Source organism: Rutilus rutilus (assembly GCF_951802725.1).
Source record: "Rutilus rutilus genome assembly, chromosome: 19".
In the NCBI taxonomy this organism is placed as follows: Eukaryota; Metazoa; Chordata; class Actinopteri; order Cypriniformes; family Leuciscidae; genus Rutilus; species Rutilus rutilus.
Window position 1 is genome coordinate 18,390,697 of NC_140232.1, and position 27,746 is coordinate 18,418,442.

Sequence of the window (27,746 nt, forward strand, 5' to 3'; positions counted from 1 at the left end):
ACTGACCCTAAATCTCTGCATGATAGTGCATTTAAAACTAATATTTTAAAAATGTCTTTTTTTCTTCTTCTTTAAGTATTTTACCACTATTTTATATCATTATCTTCTGTGGGTTGTATAATGAATGAAAAAGACAATTTGCCTTGTCTACTGTGTTTAAAGTTTTCTCTAAAATAAGGCACTGTTTCTAAAAGTGTCTCACGTGGCCTTGCCTTCAGTGTGGGTATGTGCTAAATGGAAACAGTAAGGTGAGAGAAAGGAGCTATTTTCAGGTTTAGGCACCAACCACACCAGTGAACATGTGATACTGTTGGGTTAAGGAAAACAACTTCTAGTCCGTCTACAGTAGAGCTGAACAACCTCAGAAGAACAAGCATTTGTACCTGAAGATGACATTTCCTGCCCTGTCCGCTTTCCAGGCTTTGATCAGCGCAAAGTCACCCGTGATGGCTTTTTCCATGATGAAGTGCCGGCCATTAAATTCACGCACCTGAAACATGACAGCGGCAGAACATAATAGATCCTATGTCTATTTTTACTGATCATCACACTCACAGATATTAATAGCAATCAAATCTCATCTGAGACATGAGCTGTATGACTGCATCCTTCAGTAAAACTGGAAGATAAGCGACAACTGACCTCTCTGGGTTCACTAGCGATGGCAATGGTGCCGTCCTTGTTGTATTTGATAGGAGAGCCTCCCTCTTGGATGAGTGTGCCGTAGCCTGTGGCAGTGAAGAAGGCAGGCACACCTGCGCCACCGGCCCTGATCCGCTCTGCTAGCGTGCCCTGCCGTCAGCACAGTACAATGGGTAAACAAAACCTTCCTGATTGGATACTTTATGGAAGAATGGTAATCTTTAGCACACATATACTGGGCAATAAGCCATTGAGAATAAAGGTAAAGTGTTTATTCTGAAGTTATGGGTAAAGGATGGTTTCACCTGTGGGGTCAACTCCACCTCCAGCTCGCCACAGAGATACTGCCTCTCAAACTCTACATTCTCCCCCACATATGATGAGATCATACGCTTGATCTGTTTGGTCCGAAGGAGCAGGCCCAGGCCAAAGTCATCCACCCTGTTTAAAACACACAGAAGATCGAAAACTATAGCTAAATATGTCCTTCTGCAATATATATTTCAACCAATTCGGTGCATACACAACTCATTTATTTTCAAAAACATCTTCTAGTAGATGAAAGTAGAAAAAAGTATCATTCTCTATTGACGGCCATTCAAAGGTTTCCATGTCAAATAACATACTTTTCCTTATCTGCTACTATTGACGTCACAGATCAGGACAGTCACTAGAGGTGAGACTGTGTGCGTACTTGGTGAACATCGGCAACATCACGAATTCACGATGTCTTACAAATTAATCATTCACACAATTCATTGTCTTGAGTGAGTAACCACATGGCATTTACAGCTCAAGTTGATTGGCTCAATTCAACCTGGCTGGGAAACTGACCGCCCATGAACAAAACTGCTAGATTTCAAATTGTATTCCTAGGGTCCTGCACCGTTCAAAAGTTTGGGGTCGGTAAGATTTTTTTTAAATGTGTCTCATAGGTTCGCCAAGGCTGCATTTATTTGGTTAAAAATACAGTAAAAACTGTCATTTTGTGAAATAGTATTACAATTTAAATAGCTGTTTTTTATTTGAATATATTTTGAAATGTAATTTATTCCTGTGATGGCGAAGCTGAGTTTTCAGCAGCCAGTCTTCAGTGTCATAATCCTTCAGAAATCATTCTAATATGCTGATTTGATTATTATAAATGTTGAAAACAGTTATGCTGCTTAATATTTTTGTGGATACTGTGAAGCAGTTTTTCAGGATTCTTTCATGAATAGAAAGTTAAAAAAAAACATGCATTTAAAAATAGAATTTATTTGTAACAGAAAATATCATTACTGTCACTTTTGAACAATTTAATGCATCCTTTCTAAATAAAAGTAATAATAAAAATAATAAAAAAAGTTGGTTTGAATCTACAAACTTTCTGCTGCAAATCTTGATTGTTAACCACTAGGCACACCACCTTCAGATAATGCCTAACTGCAAACAAACAAATATACATTTCCAGAAAACCAATGTCCAATTTAGGTTGAACTATTGTTGGAAAAGTAGCACTTATTCCCTAAATTGGTCTAAATCCAGTGTCCAATGATCATTCTGTAGCAAACAGGTCATTAAAATTCAGAACACACAAGAATACAGAGACAAAGGACACAAAACTCCTTTTTACTGCAAGAAACATATGAAACGTCTTACAGCTCTCTCAGACCTCCTCAATTCGGTGTGTGCGGTGGCTTGGCACAGTTACAGAAGCAGTGACTCCAAACTGATTTTGTCATTCATTAACAAATAGCATGACTTACTGAGACTTGAAAGGCACTGAGGTATGAAAATGTTAACTGCAGTAGTGCAGATCTGGACATTTTTAACACTGTTTAAAACCAAAGGCTTTCAGGTGAAACATGAGGGGGAAATGTTTGATGAAAGTTAGAGACATTTTATAAGTTCAAGTATATTTTCTAGGTTAATTCGATCAACAGGGAGCACAGACTCTTTGTGTCACGACTCGTTCACTGGACCGAGAAAGGTTGCAATTAGATGCATACTGTGTCATGCCATGTTCTCATTAACTCTTCTAATGTGTCTTTTTCACTTTTTCTCCCGCCAGATAAGTGGAAAAGGCTTTTTTTGTGTTTAGAGACTAGTTTTAAGAGAAGTTATCAAGGCCATATACTGTATGTGCTTAGAATTTACTGAGGTAAAACGGAGTGATTCCAAAATTTCACATGTGTATATATACAATATACAAGTACTTTGACTATTCATCAAAGTATCCTAAAAAAGTATCACAGGTTATGAAAAAATATTAAGCAACAGAACTGTTTCCAACTTTAATAATGAATCATCATATTAGAATGATTTCTAAAGGATCATGTGATAGACTGGAGTAATGATCCTGAAAATTCAGCTTTGCATCACAGAAATAAATGATAATTTAAAGTATAATAAATTGAAAACCAATTATTTTAAATTGTTTTAAATTTTTCTGTATTTTTGATCAAATAAATGCAGGCTTGATGAGCAGAAGAAACTTCTTTCAAAAACATTAAAAATAGTAATGTTTCCAAACTTTTGACCTGTACTGTATATGCTGTATATGCTCCCACTGAGCCAAATAATGATAAAGAACCAAATTGCTTACCACAGCTATGCAGACGACACACAGATCTACTTAGCCCTATCGCCCAACGATTACAGCCCCATTGACTCCCTGTGCCAATGCATTTATGAAGTAAACAGCTGGATGTGCCAACACTTTCTTCAGTTAAGCAAAGACAAAACTGAAGTCATTGCATTTGAAAAAAAAAAAAAAGACGTTCACAAGGTGACCGCATACCTTCACTCTAGGGGTCAAACAACTAAAAATCAAGTCAGGAATCTTGGTGTGACTCTAGAGTCAGACCTTAGTTTCAGTAGTCATGTCAAAGCAATAACTAAATCAGCATACTATCATCTGAAAAATATTGCAAGAATTAGATGCTTTGTTTCCAGTCAAGACCTTGTTCATGCTTTCATCACCAGCAGGGTGGATTATTGTAATGGACTCCTCGCTGGCCTTCCCAAAAAGACCATAAGACAGTTGCAGCTCATACAGAACGCTGCCGCCAGGATTCTGAGCAGAACCAGAAAATATGACCAGTCACACCAGTCCTCAGGTCTTTACACTGGCTCCCAGTTACATTTAGGATTGATTTTAAAGTATTATTACTGGTATATAAATCATTCAATGACCTCAATACATTGCAGAAATGCTCACTGCCACTGTTCGTCCGACTATTTGTACTGTATTTTATCTAATTTTTTTATTCTAAACTCTTTAATTTCTTCTCTGTAAAGCACTTTGAATTACCATTGTGTATGAAATGTGCTATATAAATAAACTTGCCTTGCCTATTGCTCTATCATATTGTATCTATAATTTAATAGCACAGCACATATTTAGAGCAGCTCCTGCAGGGGCAAAGTGCTGAGGATTGGGTTTGGGATTTAATGTTAATTTGTTTGATTAACATTAAAACACAGGAGCAGGTTTATTAGACTGCTCTCCCTTTAAGACCGAACGTATGGATTCCATTTGAACATACCGTCTACGTTCACTTGAGATATAACCGACTTTGTTTACTAGGATACTCGCCAAGACGGGCGTTTTTACATCATTTTGCGTGAATTCGTCCGTGCAAGAATTAAAGGGATAGTTCACTTTGAAAATAAATTTTGGTATGTTTTAGCTTACCTCAAGGGCATCCAAGATGTAGGTGTCTTTTTTTCCGCAGTAGTTTCAATTTTGATATTTTTAGGTCAAACCGGTCTTGTCTGTCAGTCATTTCATGCAGGTCTATGGTCACTGTCTCAAAGAGCATGCACAAAGTCCAAATTAAAACAATTCCCCATCGTCCAAATTAAACAATTCCCCATCGTAAGTACACATTGATGGCCTAAGACACAAAACGAGCGGTTTGTGTGAGAAAACGACCAGTATTTATATAGTTTTTACCTCTTGAACACAGCCGCGTCCAAATGATCTGACGGCGCGGGCGGGTATAGATATATACATAGATGTCGCCTTGGCTACGGTTTCGTTCCAATGAACTGCAGTAGCGAAGGCGACATCTAGTGTATACATATATACCCGCCCGCGGGCGGGTATAGATGTATACACTAGATGTCGCTTGGCTACAGTTTCGTTCCAATGAACTGCAGTAGCCAAGGCGACATCTATATATATATCTATAACCCCCGCGCCCTCAGATCATTTGGACGTGTGCTGTGTTCAAGAGATAACAACGATATAAATACTGTTCGTTTTCTCACACAAACCGCTCGTTTCGTGTCTTAGGCCATCAATGTGTACTTACGATGGGGAATTGTTTAATTCGGACGATGGGGAATTGTTTTAATTTGGACTTTGTGCATGCTCTTTGAGACAGTGACCATAGACCTGCATGAAATGACTGACAGACAAGAACGGTTTGACCTAAAAATATCAAAATTGAAACTTCTGCGGAAAAAAAGACACCTACATCTTGGATGCCCTTGAGGTAAGCTAAAACATACCAAAATTTTATTTCAAAGTGAACTATCCCTTTAATTCACTATTCACGCACTGTCTGAGACGATTCTGTGCAAACGTATGCTTAGACCCAGTGTCCTCCTCCTGTGCAAGCAACGAATGCTAATGCCAAACACTGCTGTGACGAAGGTTTCACATTACAGTCTCACTGAGCTTCTCTGTGGTAGACTGGAAGTTTTCTTACCACAGAGATTCAGAACTCACAGAACAAGTTAAACACTGCATTCAAGAACAGCGGGCTTCAAACCATCAGAAGGAAGGGAAACAAACTTCAAGGGAATCGGTGGGGAACTTTCTATCTAAAACAGGTCAAAACTTCCTCTGAGGTTTTCCAAAAACTAACTCTGGAAAAAAGCCAGAAGTATTGAATTAAAAATGGCACTTTTATGAGTTTGATATGGATGACTGTTTTAAAGGAGTTGACATAAATGCATTTTATTTACACACATTTATTTTGTTGGCATATTTAACATACACAGTATCCTATTTAAGCCTAACTAAAACGATTAGAATGAACTTTATCGCTTTCTTCGACCATCTTCAGCAGCAACCTACACTGGCTTCACTCACTGGTCACGATGGAAATACAAAAAACTCAAAATAACATAACTGGCCCACTCTCAGAGATTACGCAAAGATGTAGTCAGAGACAACCAACCTGGGACAATGCCAGCACAGAAAGACCTATACATAGATCAGCGTCAAGTCACATGTTCAGAGCAGCTGCACCATAGCAGCAATAAACCAAACGTCAACGTCCAATAAGACAGTAAATTAGACTGTATAACTAGACATTTAGAAAACATTTACTCTTTCTAATGAGTATAACTCATTGATCTCCTTGTGCATACTGTGTTTTGTATTTACCAGTAGGTCTAGACCAACTTGCAGATTAGACTTGGTCAAACTGGTAATCTCTTTCTATTTGTGGTCAGTTGCGCATACATTCTCATGGTCGTATAAGTGATAAATTCTTGTAATGACATCTAGGGGACAATTGATGTTATGGAGCTGTACTTAATGACCTCAGAAGATGTTTATCAAGAGTGACTGCGATTGTTTTTGTTATTTCTCCAAATGGATTTTAAATCTCAAGTCACAGAAGTATCCTTTCTGATTATGCTCAGACTTTTACACAATCATGGGCTGTGTGTTAGTTAGTTCTTGACATTTCTTGGTATACTTCAATATGCTGTTTCCATTGTTTGAATGTGTCAGGAAGAACATAAGTTCAATGTTAGGCCTATTGGTGGGGTACGATAATAAAGATGGTCGAGTTTAATCCAGTTACTGTTTTTGGCTGGGTTTAAGCTGTTGTTTACTTCTGAAAAGGCTTACCCTGCATTATTGCTGACTGCGGTCAGGCTCTTCACTCCGGTCTTCAGCAAACTGTTTATCAGGTTCTCTGGAATACCACATAGGCCAAAACCTGTGAATGAAGGAAAAGGATAGTAAAGAAATTAAAAAATATTTGCTGGCATAACCTCCTCAGTCATTTATCAGGGAGATGTCAATAAATGTTGTTCTGTACAGAGTTAATATAATAATTAAAAATAGTAGTAATAATATAATATAATTAGGGCCGTGACATTAACGCGTTAATTTCGATTAATTAATCTGAGACAAAATAACGCGTTAAAAAAAATAACGCAGATTAATCCATTCCGTATTGACCTTTGAACCTGGAGCCGTTCTAGCCACAATTCGACTGGAAAATGAAGGAGGGAGACGAGAACGCGCTGGCGCTGCCTGGATCATTGATTGGAACATTTACTTATAAAAAACAGCCGGCATTTCAACGTTGATTCACCGGTGAACGTAAGGGACCAAGGTCGAATCAATGTTGGATTATGTTTCGATTGTGCAAAACGAATCAACGCTGAAATCGTGACGTTGTTTCATTGTTGATTTCGTGACGTTGTTTCACCGTCTCTTCTTTCAATATGGGTGAATAAAGATTGTATGTCGACGTTGTTGAACCAATGATGAATTATGCTTCGGTTTTGCAAATTGAATCAACGTTGATATCGTGACGTTGTTTCACCGTATTACCTTTCATCATGGGATAATGAGTCATGACAATGCTGACTGAATTTGTGATTAACTGTACACTAAAATATTGTTAACTGTCAAATTACTTGCAGCAATGGCTTAATTAAACACATTTAATAAAAATATAACACATGCTCAAGATTGTAAAACAAGTTTTATTCTGAAAAAACAAAAGTCTAAAAATACTTTCTAAAACAGATGAAAAACATCTCAAACTTTAAATTTCAGCATTTTCGAAGTAATGTTAAAAACCTGTAAAGCAAGTGTAAATAATGTTTATAATTTAATGTTTAATATCAAATGTATAATTTAATAATGTTCAATAATTTAATAATGTTCAATTGTATTGTATTGATTATTTGCTAGGCACAATTATTTCAATGCTCACCCTTTGAATATTTGAACATTATTTCAATAACATGTTCAACACAATTATTTTTAATTGATTGACAGCCCTAAATTATATGCAATTAAAATGCGATTAATTTCGATTAATTAATTAGATTAATTTTTTTAATCGAGTCCCGGCCCTAAATATAATATAATATGCAAAGTTTTGGGGTCAGTAAGAATAAAAAATAAAAAAAACAATTTGGAAGGAAATTAAAACTTTTATTCAGCAATAGGGATGGGACGATTACCGGTTTCACTATAAACCACGATCAAATGTACTGACGGTTAGTATTATCGTTTAAAATTGAATTATCATTAAAACCGTGTTTGATTATCTCGATTTTAATAACTCACTGTAAATTCTGTCCAGCAACATTCTGACGCAGGCGCAGCGCGCAATGTTATTGTTTTTTTATTCGAGAAGGAATGGCGGAAGGCAGATTAATGTTTTAAATCTTACATGATCACAAAAATATTATCAAACTCAGTAAACAATAAATCAACTCTGATTTCATTTTCAATACAATCGAAAACGGAGACGCAAGACGGCAAGTCTTGAATGAAACGAGAGAGCGCGTGCGCGTCCGTTGTGATGGATGTGCGCTGTGTTATAATGCGTACAGTTGTACAGCGTACAATTGACGACGGTCATTATAAGGAAGGAAATGCCACAGAATATAATCTTGCTTAAAAAAAGTGCATAGAGCTGCTTGTTTTATTTGTTGTTTGTTGATTTTCAAATATAAAACTTATTGAAATGTTTTTAGTGTGAGCATCAGTTATTTTTTAACACTTTCATCTCGTTTTAACAAAACCGTGATAATATTGATAATCACGATAATTTTGATCACTATTATCGGGATATGAAATTTTCATACCGTCCCATCCCTATTCAGCAAAGATGCATTAAATTGATCAAAAGTGACAGAAAAGACAATTGTGTTACAAAAGATTTATATTTCAAATATATGTTGTTCTTTTGAACTTTCTATTCATCAAAGAATCCTGAAGAAAATGTATCATGATATGAACAAATACATTAAGTAACACAACTGTTTTCAACATTGATAATAATAAGAAATGTTTCATGACCACCAAATTAGCATATTAGATTGATTTCTGAAGGATCATGTGACACTGAAGACTGGAGTAATGATGCTGAAAATTCAACTTTGCCAACAGAGAAATAAATTACATTTTAAAATATATTAACATAGAAAATTTTTACTGTATTTTTGATCAAATAAATACAGCCTTGGTGAGCAGAAGACACTTCTTTTAAAAATGTTTAAAAAAACATAGCCTACAGTACAGACCCCAAACTTTTGAACGGTAGTCTAAGTAATAACTAAGCAGACAGTTACTGTTTAAGATTGAGTTTATGATAAATCAAAACCCTTAAGTTACCTCCCACAAGAATGGTTGCTCCGTTAGGAATATCTTTGACGGCATCTAGGGGGTCCGAATAAAATCGTCCGGACCGTTGACTTGATGTGGAAAAGTAACAGCCGCATGTCTGCCAACCAGAGACATAAAGTAGAATGAATGAAACAGGCTGGACATACAGAAACAAACACTCCAGCAAGCACTTAAAAGCATGAATGAAACAGATTTCCACACTTGAATGTTAGCTATTTACAGCGGATTCCTAAATTATGTTATGTTATTCCTAATTAAATTATGCATAGAAAAGTGAATTGTCAAATAAGATTCGTTTCCACTGTCAACTAAAGCAGTTTGATTTTCCCATGCTGACATTCACGAGATAAATAAACCTCGAGAGTCCAGCCAAGCAATCCATTTCGTCTTTATTTGTGTATACAACAGCGCGTGTTTGACCTCACAATTGCTCCAAAGGACGAGGAGAGGAAACAGCTGACCACTTATCACTCTGCCTCAATAAATAATATCTGTTATGTATATATAGAAGCCTTGAGCTGTATTACCAAACAATAATCGACAAAAATACTGAGTTAAAGGAGAAACCAATATGACCAGTGTTATTCCTTGAAACAGTGATTCAAAGGTTTCTGCTCTGTCTGTATACAGAACAACTCCATGAACCTCACAGCCACATGACACTCGCATGAGACTGTCATAAATATATGACTTCAAAACCAATGCTATCTTAGTGGTCAGGGCCTGGAGAATTCTTATCCTTGTTCTGAGAACTAGTTATAATAGCAGTCTAGTTCACCTGTTATGTGATGTAATGAGCCAAATGGTGAGTGGAACAAAAGGGGGGAATGAGAGTTGGGTTACTGTTAGCCAATGAATAGTGTTTGCCGTGTTGTCAAGGTAGTTGTCAAAATAAAATAAAAAATAAAATAAACTGAATTTCCATTAAAGTTTTTGATAAAATCTGTGGTAGATTATGCCTCAAGACAGAATTGCTTAATGACCTTGTGTTTCCAGTCCCACAATAATACAAGTAGCTGCTACCGGTATATGAAACGAAGTGACTCAAGATCTTGTGCATGCTGATTTTTTTATTTAACGTTAATGGCTTGCTAAAATAAAAACGCAATGCAGCACAAAATGACCACAAGACTCTAGCTAACTGTTATATATGCAATGGTTTTTGACTCCAAGAATATGTAAGTTTTGTCACACATCATCATTTCAAACACATCGTATAGAATTATGTATAGCTTCCTTATACTATCTGAACGTCTCTCTTCGCCCTGCAATGGTTAAGTTAGTAGGGTTAAAAAAAAAGACAAAATAGAAGCACCGACACGTTCAACATCATGCAAGATTTCGGATGCACCGTCTTTTTGCTTCTAAACACTGACCTTGCCAACGGAGAATCTCAAGAGGTTCGTCTTGATCGTCGCTGTCACGTTCCTGAGGATCACATTCTCCGCTCTAGTTAGCGCTTTAAGAGTCGCCATGTCTGAAAATTACAGGCCTAATTTTGTGTATAGTGAATGATGGTGACAGTAATGCCCTCGTTGATCTCAGAAAGGCGGGGATGAGGTAAACGAAGGAGTGTCGGGGGCTCGATTTGCTTATTTGCATTTAACACTCTCACTGCCATCTAGCGACTTCCGATTCATTCTAATGAGTCGGATCTTTTTTTTTTTTTTATGTGTCGGTCGTTCACCAGACAGGTCTGCATGATTCATTTCCGAATCGTACTGAATCTTTCGGAGTGGTTCCAGTCAGATTTAACAACGCATTTGAATTACCAAGAATTGTTTTTAGAACATGACCGACTCTCAGTGATCCAGATAAAGCGAGTCAGTGAGCAGAGCAACAGTATTTGCTTCGAGCGTACTGCATAAATGTTCCACATAAAACTTGCTGAAAAATATGTTTACAGTTATATTAATAACAGTTTTACACACATACGACAGTCTTTAAATAGCATTTAAACATGCAAAAACACATTTTCAGTCAAGCACTCAAGTAAATTAATTGTAGTATTTTTTATGTAAATGGCAAATTTGTTTAGGTTCTAAATGTGTATACACTGCTCATCATTTTATTTCAAAGAGTAGGTTTTTATTCAAACAAATATAGTTCCAATATAACAGAGAAAGAAAAATAACAACAATAGACAAAAGACTTACAAAAATACAATAAAAACAAATAAAATAATACAAAATACATACATCAATAAAATGATAACTAACATAAAAGTAACTGTGAAAATAAAAGAAATAGTCGCTAATGGAGAATCATGAAACAAGCACAACGGCACGTGGTGCATAATTACGTCATAGCTTGAAATAATTATGAATCTATCTTTGAACTGGTTCTTTTAACTGAACTGTTCAAAAGAACCGATTCGCGAAAATGAATCGGACTTCCCATCATCACTTCTGCAAACAATAATTTCAATTCACTGTTATCAAACACCGATTATTGTGGGGGTAATTTGGATAAGGGTGGACAAAGTAAGCTTCTGTTTGGATGTAAGTGCCAGGGGTGCCATTTATGAATGAAATGAACGAACAAAACATCCCAGTAATCCTCCGCACGTGAGCAATCGCGCGCTCGTCACGTGACTGTCGTTTGCAGTCATGGCCGACGACTACAGACGAAGCGTCGAGCTGGAGAGGAGGATTTTTGAGTTAGATAACAAGTGTGCCACACTTCGAACCGAGAAACCAGGTAACCGGGAATCGTGGCGTCAAATGCGTAAAACCAGACTCTCGTTATTAAAGAAAGTGAGGTTAGTTGGGTGAATCAGCCCGTTGTTGTCATCGTTAGCTAGTTAGCTTAGCCGCTCTGCGTTAGCATTCCTGCGAACCACAACAAATATTTCCATTCCCTTCTATAACCCTGTTCATACGGGGTATGTTTTACTAACTAGTTTACAAGAACGTCGTACTAGTCATGCTAAACCGTGCGGTAGTTTAAAAGGCAAAGCACGTTTATTGTGTGCTGTAATTTTCCAATGTTTGACTAGCTAGTTAGATGCAGTTTGCATGAAGTGAATTCGCATGTGGTCGTGCAGTTTACAGAACACGGTGCATACATTAATTTAAACATTGTATACGTAGCTTTAGTTATTTTACAATGTGATATTATAGGTGTAACGTTAGCCATAACTTGCATATATTTCCAACGACTTATATTAAAAATTGTGCAACACTAATAAGAATGTAACGGACAATCGATATCTTTTTAGCAGTACTTTGCCTACTTCAGTCAGGCCAATGGTCATTTTAATATAAAAATAGTCACTCAACAGTCATGCATATAGTCTGAAATATCTGAAATGTTGCAGATTACTGTAAAGGCACTGGCGTTTTAGAACCTGTGAGTCATACGTAGTTTACACACATACTAATGCGTTCTTGTCTTTGAAGTCACCATGAAATCAATTTTTTTTTTTTATGTAATTTTATGTATTATATTTATCATTATTTATTATAAATCCGTGCACATCGTTATTTTTCTATAAATTAATGTGCCCTCGTAATCTTAATTCAAAATAACTTCCACTTCCTCTTGCAACAACATCTCTTCCCTTCTCTGATGATGTTTTTACTGGCATGAAGGCGGGACAACCTGTCACTCACATGAGATCACAGCAATAGCAAACCACAACCATCCAATCAACTTCTGATGGACAATATCAAGTACTGGCCAGGTTTTTTTTTCTTCAGGAAGCCTTTTCACTTGTATAGTATACGTCACAATAGGGAAGAAAAGACTATCGCAGCTTCTGTTTCATGTCGACTTTTCTTCCCATTACGTATATCTAAGTGAAATGGGTTCTCGAACAAGAAAAAAATATATATTAGGGTGGGACTATATTTATAATTATAAAATTATTTATAAATCATTCATAATAACAAATACTGCAATATTCCATGAAAATAAGCATGGTGACTTTAAATTATTCTATTGAAGTAATATGATTCTCGGCAGGCTAGGTGTAATCAGAATAAAACAGAGCAAATTACCCAAGAGTTTTAAAACAAGCTCTTTTCAGTCAGAGTGCAGAGTTGTTTTTACAGAGCTGGTTTCCTCTTTGTCCTTCAGGTATCTGATTACAGATTTACGTTAATTAAAATGGCTAATAAGTATAATATTTTCATTTAGGACCAAAGTTTTGCCAGAACAATATAACCTCAGCTCTTTTTCTTATACCTCCAACTGTAAACTATGTTGTTGTGTGCCCTCTATTATATATTAACGTTTTTTTTTTTCCTTCCTAGATGATGACTACTTACAGAATGCCTCTTCCATACTAGACAAGTTGAAAAGCTATTATAGACATGGAGGAGAGAGCAGCAGCCTCCCTAAACTGCTGCAGGATTATACACAGGTACTTCACATAACACACATCTCACCCTGCAGAATTTCCATAAGCATAGCCTAATCATGCAGTTAATAACATGAACATATTGTTTTAATTAGTATTTGAATTAAATTTTTGCATCATTGAATTTCATTTGTCTTTGCTATATTGTATGGCACAATTAAACTGTAACCTTTATATTGTCAGCCTGCCCCAATCAAAAATGTACAGTTCTTGTTAATCACTTTGCTTTTTATTATTAGGTGTAGCTAGGTAACAAAGTAGTCAATTATTATTTTAGCATATTTAACGGTTTATTCTGAATCAGATTTTGTTAATTTATAAAAAAAAAACTTGAACATTAGCATTTTCTTCCCAGATTTTACAGGGTCTTTGCAGGTCCTTAAATCAGTTTGATTAAAAGTCTTAAATAACATTTTAGGGGGTCTAATGACCTAATGTGATTTATTAAACCCAAGTTAAATAAATGATCAAACATGGCATTGTTGCACATTCTACAGGCTCGCGGTTTCAAAGTAGTTCACAATCATTGAATGCCGCCCATTTATGCCAAGTGATCACACGTTACTGTTGAATTATGACATTGTTTACATAATGGTGTTTATATTATAATATGGTGTAGATAATTGTAAGTGCATATTATCTCATCTTTTTGAATGAGCAGCTGGAAGTAGTAAAGCATAAACATTTCAAAATAAGAGTCCCAGTGTTTTGGGGGTGGTTTATAGTTAAAACGTTCCACATTATGCATAACTTTTTTTTTCCTCTGGATATTATTTGTATTTTGGTTATGCAATGAAGTTCATCTGGCATTTCATTTCACCCTGTCACAGAAAGGAAAAGCATTATTTAACATCCATTAAATGTAGAGTTTTTCCTAGTATCAGTCAGGGATGGAAATTAACTTTTTTGTCCACCGGCCACTGTGGCTGGTGGATTTCAAAATCTACCAGCCACTCAATGTTTTTACCAGCCACTTTCTTGTTTTTAACCGACAATGTGTAACTGCATGTGAAAATTAATACTACAAGATCTACAATACTTATGCAGTTTATTTAATCTCAGGTCTCAATGAAATACTGACATTTTCTCTTTCTCTCTTATATATATTTATCTTTTTTACCTGGATGTGGCATTTGAATGATTCGTGGTCTTTTATGGCTTCCAGTTTTAGGTTTTTAGTCCCAACAATGAAACTATGGCTGGGCGATATGGAACAAAAGTCATATCCCGATTATTTAGACTAAATATCGATATACGATATCCCAATAGTTTTTCCGCAAAGTGAGAGCAAATGTTCAGTCAAAGTCAAAGCCAAATATGACATGTCACAAGTAGTTTTATTGAAACCGGCTATTTCCACACACACAAGTACTGTCCCCCTTTACTTAACATGAATTGTAAGAATATGACTAATGGTAAAGACTAGTACTAATAAATAAACATTAGGCCTATGCTAAAGCTATTAAAGAGCAGTCCCAAACTAGTTTTTGTTAATACAATGTTGGTATGAGCCACTACAGTCATTTAAAAATATAAAAAATAACACAAAGAAAAATAAAGTGGCATTTTGGGGTTAATATGGAAACGACAGTTACCATGGTGAATACACAATATTAACAATAACTGTTAATGAACCATGGAAACTGCTCCTGGTGAATAGTATGAAAATCATCCCTGCATTACTTTTATTTTGTGTAATTTACAACGTAACGGCGTTGCATGCTCGTAGTTTATTTAGCACTTTATACAGTGAGGGGATACACAGCGCGCGCCGCCGGATGCGCGTGCAATTGAAGAGTGTTCGCTACGAGAACAGGATAACGGCTGACGTGACAGGACAAGAAAGTCCGTTTTTCTGAGGTGAAAGACTTTATTTCAGCGTACACTTATGTCCTCTAAAAGTGTCCGCCGTCTGTGTGAAACAGTATATTTTTATTTACCCGCCACGGTGGCCGGTAGGTGAAGCGAGTTTACCCGCCACAACACAAAATCACCCGCATTTGGCTGGTGGCGGGTGCTAATTTCCATCCCTGGTATCAGTACAACAATCTGTTTGTCTTTCTTTAAACATATGGTCTAAAGTTCCTTGACAGATGATCTGGTATAGCATGTAACACTACATACAGTCAAATGTACGGATAAAATAGATGTTCAGTGACTTGTGCTAAATAATGTACGATACAGTCGTGTAGTTGTTTGTCATGCAAGGATCTACATGTAGATATGTTAGTTTGTCTTTCTCACGTGTCTTGTATACTTATTACTATCTGCAATAATGTAATATGTTATGGTCATGTACAATATACGTGTCTGTCATGTATACAGATACATTTGCAGGTCTGTCCGTTTGTATCATGTGTAGTGTATCCTTCAGTCATTCTGAAAGAAAAAAAAGTGTTATATCATGAACTTTGACTTTAACTTCGACATTTAATTTATATGTAATCATATGTTAGTGCATAAACTTCAATACAAATGTATATATTGAATAAAACATGTCTTAAGTATTTTAAGTGCAGTTACCATGTTTTGCCCCAGCCTGTTTGAGTAAAAAAAAAAAAGTATAAATTTTATTTGAAGAGGCCCTGGGTAAACCCAGCCTGATCTGCCTGCGATTTGATTTCGCCCTGCAGCTCAGGCTGGAAACCTGTACATTTATCTCTGCTGCTTCCTTTACAAATTTGCGGGAACCAATCACAAACTGGCTTATCCACCTGGCGCGCTATTGGCGCGTTTAATCCAATCCAGTTCCAGAGCCGTTACGGCTCTGTCCAATTCCTTTTAACCTATCGACGATGCTCAATGGCTTCTTTTTAGCAAACAACTCGCTCGAGGGGGTGTAAATACCACTAACTTTCATGATTTTTTTGCGTAACCTGCAAAAATCGCTCGATTCCATTGCTGCTTCTGCAAACCGCTGATCAACACGTTTGGTTACACATTTCCTGTCTGGAGTTTTCGCGTCACTCTGCAAAGTACATCACCCGGATCGTTGGTCTGATTGGTTGAAGCACTATCCAATTGCGTACAGAGTCATTTGAAATATGCCCGTTGATCACGCAGTAGTGCACTCTTGTCTACTCTATACAGAGCAGACTCCCCAGACCAATGTTCAATCTTAAAAGATTGAGCTTGGTCTGGTGATAGCCAGACTATTAAATGGTCACATTTTATTTTAAAAACTCTGCAGATACCCTGATTTTGATGCAGTAGCTCACATGGCCCATTGTTTTACCCACATTTCTACAGGTTGTCTTGGACATTACATTCTATGAGGAAAACAAGCTTGTAGACCAGGAGTTTCCTGAGGACACTTCTCCTTTCAAAATCCAGCAGTTACTACAGGACTTGACAGAGCCAGAGGTGTTAGCAGGGCGACTGGTACCTGCTCAAGAGGTGTTGTATTTCTCTATCTGTAAAAAATCTTTTTTTGCATTTTGACTTTACAAGTGGGTGAATAAATATTCTTTACTCTTAAACACACACAGCATACGTAATTGATCGCCCACAGGCATCTATTTTCAGAGCTTAATTGGCATAGACTGAAGAAGCAGAGCAAACTCTTCTGTGAGTAACTGTCGTGTGATACTCTGATTTGCCTCAGGTGCAGTCTGTGCTTGGACTGGAGCTGCTGGAATGCCTATACTGGAGGCGTGGGGCATTATTATATATGTACTGCCACACACTACACCAGCGCAAGCAGTGGATCAAGAAGAACAAAGCCACATTCCTTAAGGTTCTTTCCCCAACCTCTCACTCCACAGTGCCAGTTTTAGTGGCCATGAATTGAGTAAGTGTTGCAATGCTCCGTGTCTTCACAGTGTCTTCAAGAAGGTGTGCGTTACCTTATGAGAATGTTGCAAGTGAGGAACTCAGTCAAGCTGAACGATGGTGTGGTTTTTCATGACTCTGCAACCGCCAATTTTCTGGCAGAAGGTACATCTTCGCAAATGTACTTTCTGTTCTAGAACTGAAAGTCGACTGATTGATTTCTGTGGCGTTTTGTTTGGAATTTGGGAACTGAAACCTCCAGACATGCCAGTTATTGCGTATGCACTGACTTCAAAATCTGTCTCTGCAGGGGCGGATTTTCAAAGCACGTAAAGATTAACAGCATTTTTAACATCTCTAGATACTGGGTTATCAGAATCTTCAAATATTAGTTTAATTACGAAGAGATTTCCTATCGGAAAGATGTGTAGCTTGTAAACTTCATTCCTGGTGCTTGGATTAATGTATAACAACCAATATTTCAGTGGTTTTCACTAGTTCACGCATTTAAATAATTAACATTTGCTATATAAGAATAAATTAAACAGTTCTTGAAGTCATAGTAACAGAAGTTAATGGGCAAGATGTATTGAGATTTGTTAATTAGTTCTTCTTATAGTTTTGCCAGGTGTCATTTTTAGAGAATTATGTAATTTTTATTAATCAAAATTAAAAGAATGTTATGTGTTTGCATTTATATTCTTGACTAATTCCATTTTTTTTCCTCTTTCCCCCAATAGGTATCTTTTCTGATACTCACTTGCTTACAATGATGTACATTGGTGAGATGTGTTTCTGGGCAGTGAAATATGAGGACTGCAGCATGGACACCACAGAGCGCAAAGAGGACAGGCTTCATTTCCGAGATATTGGCACACAAATCCTCCATAAGTACGTGCTGGCATGCGAGGGGCCACTTCAGGGTCAGGGCTGGAACACGGAGAATGCCAAGGAGATCCTTAGTATTTTACAGTAAACCTGGAGAGAGCTTTTAGGAGAGGAGGTTCACAAAATGTCATTGTTCTGAAGCTAGCAAAAAAAACAAAATTTAAACAAACAAAAAAGATTAAAAAAGAAAAATACTGAATACAAAAAAGGCACTTATCTTCCGGTCCAGATTTGCTTTCTGGATGTGTGTTTTCGCTGAGAATGTGGAATAATACTTCTAATGTAAAATATAAACAAATAACTATTTGTTTAAGGAAACAATTATTCCAGCTGAGAAACATCAAACAACTTTTTATTTATTTTAATTTTTATTTATTTATTTTGAGTTCATTACATTTATATATGTCATTTATATATGTTAAAAGAAATGGTACAAAGGAGGGGGAGATGCAGATATATGTTGCATATTTAAGTATTCGTGACCATTTTTAAGTATGGACCTTTTCTTTTTAATAACATCTTTGTATATGACACCTCTTCTGCTCACTTATTCAAAGTTACATCTTTACTGCTTTCGTTGACCAGATGTAATGTTCAGAGATGGGAATTTGGATATTTTGATAGTATACTTTTAAAAATCTAAACTTTTTGGTCATTATTCTTTTTAAAAGGAAGTTCATTTTTTGTTTTTTATGTCATCATTGAAATAAATTTTGGGTTAAGAAATGTTGAAATGTGAATGTGCGAGTGATATTTCGGTTTCACATGCATTGGATGTTGTTACACCAGAAAAGTTGTTTGGAGTGTTAATAGATAAAGGTTGCTGATTGCCTTCATGTCCCCAGTGATTATCAAAAGGTTTCCAGACAAATCTCAAGATGTATCTGTATTTTATAACCCTTATTGCTAATCTTGTATTGTTAACATAGTAACAACTAACATTCTTAAAGCTTCAAGGTGAGGCAATTAAAAAAGCATTATGGTTTAATTAACAGTCCAGCTTGAGAGTTCTGAGAAGTGCAAACACTTTTGGTGCTGGTGTAATATTCATAAGACGATATTTATTTTCAAAACCAAGACGTGCTTAATGTGTTCTCAAGCTTACATTGCTATCAGTTTTGGGGTAATTAGCAACCCTACATAATGTTAGTGCCTTTTACTGGTTAATATGATTTTGTTGAATGTGTACACTTGTTTGAAGTAAACACACAAAAGATGACTAATGGGTGGCTGTGATTAACATTAAAACTGTGGGGCTTTTTTTTTCTCCATGCGCATTTTCCGAAAACATCAGACATACAGTAGTTGCTCTGTAAAGGTATCCTTAGTCAGATCAACTCAAACTTTATTTCTAAAGCATTTTCAACACCACAATGTGGAACCTAAGTGTGCTACAGAAAGAATAAATTAATAAAAGAATAAAAACAGAACCACACAACAACTTACAAAACATTTTTGAATGCCAAAGAAAAATGAGTTTATACCGCACTCTAAAATACACTAAGTGTTGGAGACGGTTTTACTGACAGAAATGTCATTCCAAAGCCTTGGAGCTGCAACAGAGAAGGCCTGATCACCATTACATTTTAAGCGAGATTGAGGAACCATAAAATGCAATTGTTCATTTGAACGCAAAGACATATTAGATGCAGACTGATTCAATCAGAACATACTCTGGTGCTAAACCATGCAATGCTTTTAAAGCATTCTGCATTGTACAGGAAGCCAATGTAGTTTGATATGCACAGGAGTAATGCCCTCTTGTGATCTACAACAAAATCTGCAACATTGTGACTCTAATTGCAATCTTTGGGTAACTGGGGCACAAGATGGACAATAGTTTAGTAGCTTGGAGTGACACTTAAAAATAAAATGAAGGGATAAGTAATCAATTTAATAATTCAAACATTAAAATGGAAATAAATAAATTCATTTTAAATAGACAAATTAATAGATATTTGAATCTTTTAAAATGTGTTTAAATTAATTTTCGAATTGAACAATAAATGTACATTTAAAGTGTAGATAAATAAAAAATCTAATTTGTTCATTTAAATTTGTTCCATTTTTATGTGTTTGAATTATTACATTGATAACTTATTCATTTATTTCATTTTTAAGTGTCACTCCTAGTACTCGGTTTTTTCTATTGTAGTGTCCATAGGTAGTGTCCTGTTTTCAAAACTACAATTCCCACAATGCACTATGTACGTGACGTTGCATACACGCCTATGAAAACATGAGAGACGTGTAACTTTGACAGTTCCGGGAAAAGCCAAAGGAATATTTCAGATTGCACAGCTGAAATTGAAATATCATGTACTGAAATAAAGCAAATTACTCTATTAAAAAGGTTCAAATAGAAATCCGTCTTAGAAATTGTTGACAAATAAGTGTCAGTATGCTGAGCCGATCTATAGTCGTACAAAGTCTTAGGAGTATTAGAGATAGGTTTTTTGATACAAGACGACAAAAAGATGAGCAAAGTGATGTTCAGGGGACAAGTGATGACGTCACGGGCCCCTCTCTGGATAATCTGTCGGTAAGGCACGATTCTTTGAATGTCATAAGTATTTATTTACCTGACGCTTTATTACAAGTACATACTACGGCTATCTCTGTTCGAAATGTAATACTAGCTTACTACGTACTGATTACTGACAGTATACACTGTATGCATGTCAATATACATTACCACATCACCTCATCACTTTGCTTATTTAATTCAACAAATGGGGTCCTGTTATCTATTTATCTTTAAGTTTACCTCAATGTAATAAAAAAAAAAATTGGTAGTCTGATCAAATAACGCGACGAAAAAGAGATCACAGCTGATATTACTTCTAGTTCATTTATCACACTTGAGATGGATGGTCAAGTCAAGTGCATTTTCTGAAGCATGTCTGTGCATGTGGAGAATATGCATACTGTGCATAACATACTGCAGTAAAAGTAAGAGCAGTATTGTAGTATGTATACTGTATGTAGACTAGACTAAACTGCAGACCGGAACATGTCTCTAAATAATCAGCGTTATTATTAGTGTTATTTAAACTACCGTTCAAAAGATTGGGAGAAATTTTTATTTCAGCAAGACTGCATTAAATCGATCAAAAGTGACAGTAAAGACATTTGTAATGTTACAAAACATTTGAATTTCAAATTAATGCTGAACTTTATACTCATCAAAAAAACTTTAAAAAAAAAGTGTATCACAGTTTCCACAACATTTTCAATATTGATAATAATAAGAAATGTTTCTTGAGCACCAAATCAGCATATTAGAATGATTTCTGAAGGGTCATGAGACACTGAGTAATGATGCTAAAAAAAAAAATCTGTTTTACAATTACCAGAATAAATTACATTTTAAAAATATATTCAAATAGAAATCAGTTATTTTAAATTGTAATAATATTTCACAATATAACTGTTTTTACTGTATTTTTGATCAAATAAATGCAGCCTTGCTCCAGCCTTCTTTCAAAAACTCTTACCAACTCAAAACTTCTGACCGGTCTAATTCTTTAAACAATATTCCAAAACACTTTCTTTCTTTTTTTTTTGTCTTCCTTATTTAAACACACAGGTTGACATGCAGTTTCTCATTATGACTTTCCTGTCTCCGCAAGACCTCTGCAGACTGGGAGGCACCAGTACCTACTGGCGGTCAATGGTTCGAGACCCTGTCCTGTGGAAGTACTTCCTCTTGCGTGATATGCCACTCTGGCAGTCAGTCGACCATTTATCAGTGCCTCATGTCAAGCTCACTGGCTCAGCTGTGCTGGATGACTCTCAGATGCAGTTTGATTATATGGCAGAGTAAGTGCTTAACGTTGAGGCAGATGGCCCTTTGATATCAGAAATAATTAGCTCCGGGAGCAACTATAAAATTGTTAGCCTGTATTCAAAAACCTGTAATGTTTACTTATATATTCTCTTTGGCACGGCACCCACAGGTATCTACGCATCTGCCCGGCCTGTCGAAACCAGTGGCGACACCAACCCAAGGCAAAGTTTGAGTCTGTGACTTCATTCTTCCAGTCACTTGTACCGGTTGCAGAGCCACAGTTCGCCATGTTCGGCCCGGGGCTTGAGCAGTTAGAGATTTCCCTCATGACCACGATCATGAATTCCCCTGATGTACTGCCGATAGCAGGAATACCTCAACGTCAGATTGATGGTACCCTGCAATTACTTCTAGTTTATTCAAGTTGGTTATTTAATTGAATAAATGAATGTTGCGTGCTGTGGTTGCTTTTTCTGCTCTTCAGCTTGATGGGATTTTTTCTTTTTCAGGTATTGGATCAGGAATCAGTTTTATGGACAAAGATCAGCACAGATTCAATATTGCGACTTTATATTCGACTAACAGGTAAGGAAGAGGATAGTTTATTCTCATTCATAGTGTTAGAAATATACACTGGGGGTCGGAAATATACACTTATGCTCACCAAGACTGCATTTATCTGATTAATAATAAAGTAAAAACAGTAATACTGTGAAATATTATCGCAATATAAAATAACGGGCTACTATTTTAATATATTTTAGAATGTAATTTATTCCTAATGGCAAAACAACATTTTTAGTAGCCAGTTTTTAGTGTCACATGATCCTTCAGAAATCATTCTAATATGCTGATTTGGTGCTCAAGAAACATTTCTTATTATTATCAATGTTGAAAACAGTTGTGCTGCTAAATATGTTTGTGCAAAAAAAAAAACAGGATTCTTTAATGAATAGGAAGTCCTAAAGAACAGCATTTATTTGAGATACAAATCTTAACATTATAAATGTTATACTGTCACATTTGATCTATTTAATGCATCCTTGCTGAATACATTTTTTTCTTTAAAAAAAACTTAATGGTACACTGAAAAAAATTATTTGTTGAATTTAATAAAAAAAATGTATGGTAAGTGGTTGCACACAATTGATTTTAGATACATTTAAACAAATGCATTAAGTTGAACTAAAATTGATTAAGTTCAACTTAATGCATTTGTTTAAAGGGATACTCCACTTTTAAAGGGATACTCCACTGCGTCATATCATTACGCCTGCTGCACCCATGGTACGGCAGCAAAGTTTCTTGATTATTACGCAGGAATGAGAGTATAGTTCCTAGCCATATCAGCCTAGAAAATCGCAACTTTACATTTTCCGTTGGTCTTAGGCAAGGCAAGTTTATTTATATAGCACATTTCATACACAATGGCAATTCAAAGTGCTTTACATAGAAGAAATTAAAATAATAAAAAGAAATAAGAATAATTAAAACAGTTTAGAAAAATAAAAAATAAAATACAGTACAGTACAGTACAAACAGTCGGACGAACAGCGGCACAGTGCTCGTTCATTAAATGCATAGCTAAACAGATGTGTTTTGAGTCTGGATTTGAAAGTGACTACTGTAGGAGCACGTCTGATCTCCTCTGGAAGCTGGTTCCAGCTGCGGCTGGCATAATAGCTAAAAGCGGACTCGCCATGCTTAGAGTGAACCCTTGGTATTTCTAGCTGATATGATCCTAGTGATCTGAGTGATCTGTTGGGTTTATATTCAGTGAGCATATCTGCAATGTATTGAGGTCCTAGGCCATTGAATGATTTATATACCAGTAATAATACTTTAAAATCAATCCTAAATCTAACTGGGAGCCAGTGTAAAGACCTGAGGACTGGTGTGATATGTTCATATTTTCTGGTTCTGCTCAGAATCCTGGCGGCAGCGTTCTGTATGAGCTGCAACTGTCTTATGGTCTTTTTGGGAAGGCCAGTGAGGAGACCATTACAATAATCCACCCTGCTGGTGATGAAAGCATGAACAAGTTTCTCTAAGTCTTGTCTGGAAACAAAGCATCTAATTCTTGCAATATTTTTCAGATGATAGTATGCTAATTTAGTTATTGCTTTGACATGACTACTGAAACTAAGCTCTGACTCTAGTGTCACACCAAGATTCCTGACTTGATTTTTAGTTGTTTGACCCCTAGAGTGAAGGTATGCGTTCACCTTGAGAACTTCATCTTTGTTTCCAAAAGCAATGACTTCAGTTTTGTCTTTGTTTAACTGAAGAAAGTTTTGACACATCCAACTGTTGACTTCGTCAATGCATTGGCACAGGGAGTCAATGGGGCTATAATCGTTGGGCGATAGGGCTAAGTAGAGCTGTGTGTCGTCTGCATAGCTGTGGTAAGCAATTTGGTTCTTTCTCATTATTTGGCTCAGTGGGAGCATATACAGGTTGAACAGGAGTGGTGCAAGAATTGAGCCTTGAGGGACTCCGCATGTCATGGATGTCCACTCAGACTTATGGTCTCCTATACTCACATAATAACCTCTCCCATCTAAGTATGACCTGAACCATTTTAGGACTATCCCAGAAAGCCCCACCCAGTTTTCCAGCCTGTCCAGAAGTATGTTGTGATCGACAGTGTCAAATGCAGCACTGAGGTCGAGTAGTACCAGCACTGATAATTTGCCTGAATCAGTATTTAAGCGAATATCGTTTATTATCTTTATGAGCGCTGTCTCTGTGCTGTGGTGCGGTCGGAAACCAGATTGAAAATTGTCAAAGTATCCATTCGAGCATAAGAATTTGTTCAGCTGATTGAAGACAACTTTTTCAATGATCTTGCCTATGAAAGGAAGATTTGAGATCGGCCTATAGTTGCTTAATATGGTCTTATCCAGATTGCTCTTTTTCAGGAGGGGCTTGACAACTGCAGTTTTCAGGGAGTTTGGAAAACTCCCAGAGAGAAGTGAAGCATTTACCACTTCTAGAAGATCTGCTTCTAAACTGTTTAACACACTTTTGAAAAATGATGTGGGAAGTGTGTCAAGAGCGCATGTTGATGTTTTAAGGTGCTGTACGGTTTCTTCCAAAATTTTGCAATCAATTTCTTTGAAGTCAGACATAGTAGCTACTTTCTCAGGTGGTTTGATCTGTCTGACCCCAGTGCAACTCAAGGATGTGCTGATCACCTTTCTGATATTATAGATTTTCTCAGAGAAGAAAGAAGCAAACTCACTGCACTTGTTGTCTGAGAGCATTTCACTGGGAATCTGGCGTGGGGGGTTTGTCAGTCTCTCTACAGTAGCAAAAAGAGTGCGTGTGTTGTTTAAATTACTGTTTATAATATTTGAGAAGAAAGTCTGTCTAGCTTTGCCCAGTTCCATATTGAAAGCATGGATGCTGTCTTTGTAGATGTTATAATGGACTACAAGTTTTGTCTTCCGCCACATGCGCTCTGCTTTTCTGCATTGTCTTTTCATATTTTGCACTGCTGTTGAGTTTCTCCAAGGTGCTTTTTGTACACGATGTAACTACAGAAGAGTCAAGTTTTAAATAGGAAAAATATCGAAACTCTTTGGTCATTTTTTTGAGAGAGATGCTAATGGTCCTGTCCGATTGAATGATCTATGCTAAGCTATGCTAAAAGTGGTACCACCAGACCCGGAGATCGGCTGATAGGATTCGAAAACGGTAAAACTCAACTGTTTAGCTCTGGGGGAGTTGTAAAATGAGCCTATTTCCAAAAAAAGTGGAGTATCCCTTTAAATGTAGCTAAAATCAATTGTGTGCAACCACTTACCATAATATTTTTTATTAAATTCAACGAATCATTTTTTTCAGTGTAGTTTATGTTGCTCATGTTTTTATTTGCAGCACGTGCATGACATTTTAAATCATTATCATTCTGAGCTGATGTGTAAATGTGTCACATAATCCAGTTTGTATGAATGAGAGTCTGTGTCTGGTGATTTAGGACGGAGCGAGAAAGAGCTCGCCTGGAGCACCTCAGTCTGCGCAGTAAACTCTTTGTCTATCAGGAGGACAGCGAGTCCAACATGCCCTTAAGCCTTATCCCCATGTTTAATCAAGTTTGCCAAGCTATGAATGGATTCATCTTTGTGGCAAATGCTGAGACAGAAAGAGGTAGGAGTGTTGTGTTTGAGCACACTTTTAATTATAAAGTTTATGCTTCACTGCATTAAATTAGTTATGTTGACGAATATAAATTTTGCCTGAAGCATATGTAGTGATTTTGCAGTTTATACTGTATATCTATTGTTCATATATTGGAGGAGCGGACAGAGGTTGGGAGGAGGAAAGTGCCCAGATCAGGGTTATGTTAGACCCTGTGATGGGTGCTGTGTCCCGTCCTATCCTGGTGCTCTCCTGTGTGTCTAGAGAGACAGCAGACAGACGCAGGATACCTTGTGTGACTGTTGCCCATCAGCTTCAGCTCAGCTCACTGCCCAACCCCTGGATGGTAAGACATCAAACAGTATCTAGAAAAGAATTTCTGACATGCGTAAGAAATGAATGTTGTGTTCTGTAAGGCTTCAATATGTTTTGTGATGCTATAGGTTCAGGACACGACTGCAGAAACATTGACAGGACTGCTGGATGGCATTGATTGGCTGCTGAGGCAGTCTGGAGTCAAGCTGTAACTACCAAGACTGACATGATACTACTGGATGTACTATAGAGGCCTTTCAAACATCTTCTGATCCAAAAGACGTGATTGTACTTCCACAGTCATGCCGTGGAAGATTCATTGAACTGATCTGATGTTCATTGCACTTTTCGACAACTGACCTTTTATTGTTTTGTCCTAATGTTGTCTTTTAATTAACTTTTTTTTTGTGTGTGAAATAAAATAAAATAAATTGTTTTTTAAACGGGAATTATATTTATGTAGCTCGGGATTATGATTAAGCAATATTACACAAGCAAGTGTGCAATTGTACTAAATATCAACACGTCTGTGATGGGACTTATGTGGCAGCTGATAATCAGAATCAGAACAACAGGAAGGTTATGATTGTGATATAGATTTTATGAAACATGCAGTTCAATCAAGAAGTTAATAAGCAACTTACATTTTATACAGAATTTTGCCTGGTACTCAGGCCAAAGCAGAACCAACCGAATCATGAATCAGTGTTTTTAAAAGAATCAGTTATGTGAGCGATTCATTGACTCAGTCCCAGTGCTGTATGACTAAATATTCTGATATTTGCTTTCAGAATGCCTCTCGGCCAATCAAAATTGAGTTGTTGTATAAATATAACAGTTTCCTCTCCTTATGAAGCTATCTTAGGTAATTAGTGCATTATAAATAATATGTAACACTGAAATAATGATTTGAATGATTATTTTGTATGAATGATTTTTCTCATGAATGGCGTTTTCCCTCTTTGTCCACAAAGAGGCAGCAGCCTCAGCTTTATTAAGAGATCTGTTGACAACAATAAGAACATTGACCTGGTTTAACCTCATCATCCTGCTGGCCAGTTTTATTCAGGGTGGAGGTCATCCATTGGGTAGTGTTCCAGAGATATTTAGGTATTGCTTTGTCTCTGTCTTCTCTTTGTCCCGACTCCCAGCCCTGCTCTCTTCCTCTGTTTAATTAAAGTGAAAGCCAGCCAATGCTTTCGGCATTTTGCAGAGGTAATATGATAAACTGAGTAATTAAGAGACTAAGCCTAAAGTTCAGCCTTACTAAAGGCCACACTGCCACTAAGCATGCTTAAACTGTCAAACTGAGTCACTTAAAGTAGAGAAAAATGGGACTGAGTAGGAGGATAAAGGTTGCCTTGAAGCTCCTTGAAGGAAAGAGGCAGCAGTCGTTGACTATATTTCCAAATTCCAATGTATTTTAAAGGTTTAGTGTTTGATAGATTTGACAT

At 36.6% G+C, this 27,746-nt stretch overlaps 3 protein-coding genes across 3 annotated transcripts in view; 2 read left to right on the plus strand and 1 right to left on the minus strand.

Annotated features, from left to right (window-relative positions):
• oxct1a (3-oxoacid CoA transferase 1a) overlaps positions 1-10,665 on the minus strand; it is a 59,792-nt gene extending 49,127 nt beyond the window's left edge. The window contains exons 1-6 of the mRNA XM_084390376.1: positions 10,399-10,665; positions 9,011-9,119; positions 6,497-6,587; positions 948-1,083; positions 643-792; positions 384-490 (exon numbers count right to left, since the gene is read on the minus strand). Coding sequence (XP_084246502.1) covers positions 384-490; positions 643-792; positions 948-1,083; positions 6,497-6,587; positions 9,011-9,119; positions 10,399-10,497 — 692 coding nt within the window. The 5' untranslated portion in view covers positions 10,498-10,665. The remainder of the gene's footprint in view (positions 1-383; positions 491-642; positions 793-947; positions 1,084-6,496; positions 6,588-9,010; positions 9,120-10,398) is intronic.
• A 746-nt stretch (positions 10,666-11,411) lies between these two features.
• On the plus strand, positions 11,412-19,263 carry rimoc1 (rab7a interacting mon1-ccz1 complex subunit 1). The gene is made up of 6 exons (XM_084390165.1): positions 11,412-11,722; positions 13,279-13,388; positions 16,635-16,781; positions 16,990-17,121; positions 17,207-17,321; positions 17,897-19,263. The coding sequence occupies exons 1-6, from the start codon at positions 11,632-11,634 to the stop codon at positions 18,130-18,132; spliced, it is 831 nt and encodes a 276-aa protein (XP_084246291.1). The 5' UTR covers positions 11,412-11,631; the 3' UTR covers positions 18,133-19,263.
• A 997-nt stretch (positions 19,264-20,260) lies between these two features.
• Positions 20,261-26,741, plus strand: fbxo4 (F-box protein 4). Its single transcript, XM_084388482.1, has 7 exons — positions 20,261-20,586; positions 21,634-21,866; positions 22,004-22,227; positions 22,344-22,419; positions 25,817-25,986; positions 26,136-26,323; positions 26,421-26,741. Exons 1-7 carry the CDS (start codon positions 20,446-20,448, stop codon positions 26,502-26,504), a joined length of 1,116 nt encoding a protein of 371 aa, XP_084244608.1. The 5' UTR covers positions 20,261-20,445; the 3' UTR covers positions 26,505-26,741.
• Positions 26,742-27,746: the final 1,005 nt, after the last annotated feature.

Bases quoted from the DNA above. Each gene is read 5' to 3' on its own strand.
- rimoc1 (XM_084390165.1), top strand. From the start codon at position 11,632: ATGGCCGACGACTACAGACGAAGCGTCGAGCTGGAGAGGAGGATTTTT. The intron at 11,723-13,278 runs GTAACCGGGAAT...TTTCCTTCCTAG, and splicing joins ACTTCGAACCGAGAAACCAG to ATGATGACTACTTACAGAAT. The intron at 13,389-16,634 runs GTACTTCACATA...ACATTTCTACAG, and splicing joins TGCTGCAGGATTATACACAG to GTTGTCTTGGACATTACATT.
- fbxo4 (XM_084388482.1), top strand. From the start codon at position 20,446: ATGCTGAGCCGATCTATAGTCGTACAAAGTCTTAGGAGTATTAGAGAT. The intron at 20,587-21,633 runs GTAAGGCACGAT...TTAAACACACAG, and splicing joins CCTCTCTGGATAATCTGTCG to GTTGACATGCAGTTTCTCAT. The intron at 22,228-22,343 runs GTACCCTGCAAT...TTTCTTTTTCAG, and splicing joins ACCTCAACGTCAGATTGATG to GTATTGGATCAGGAATCAGT.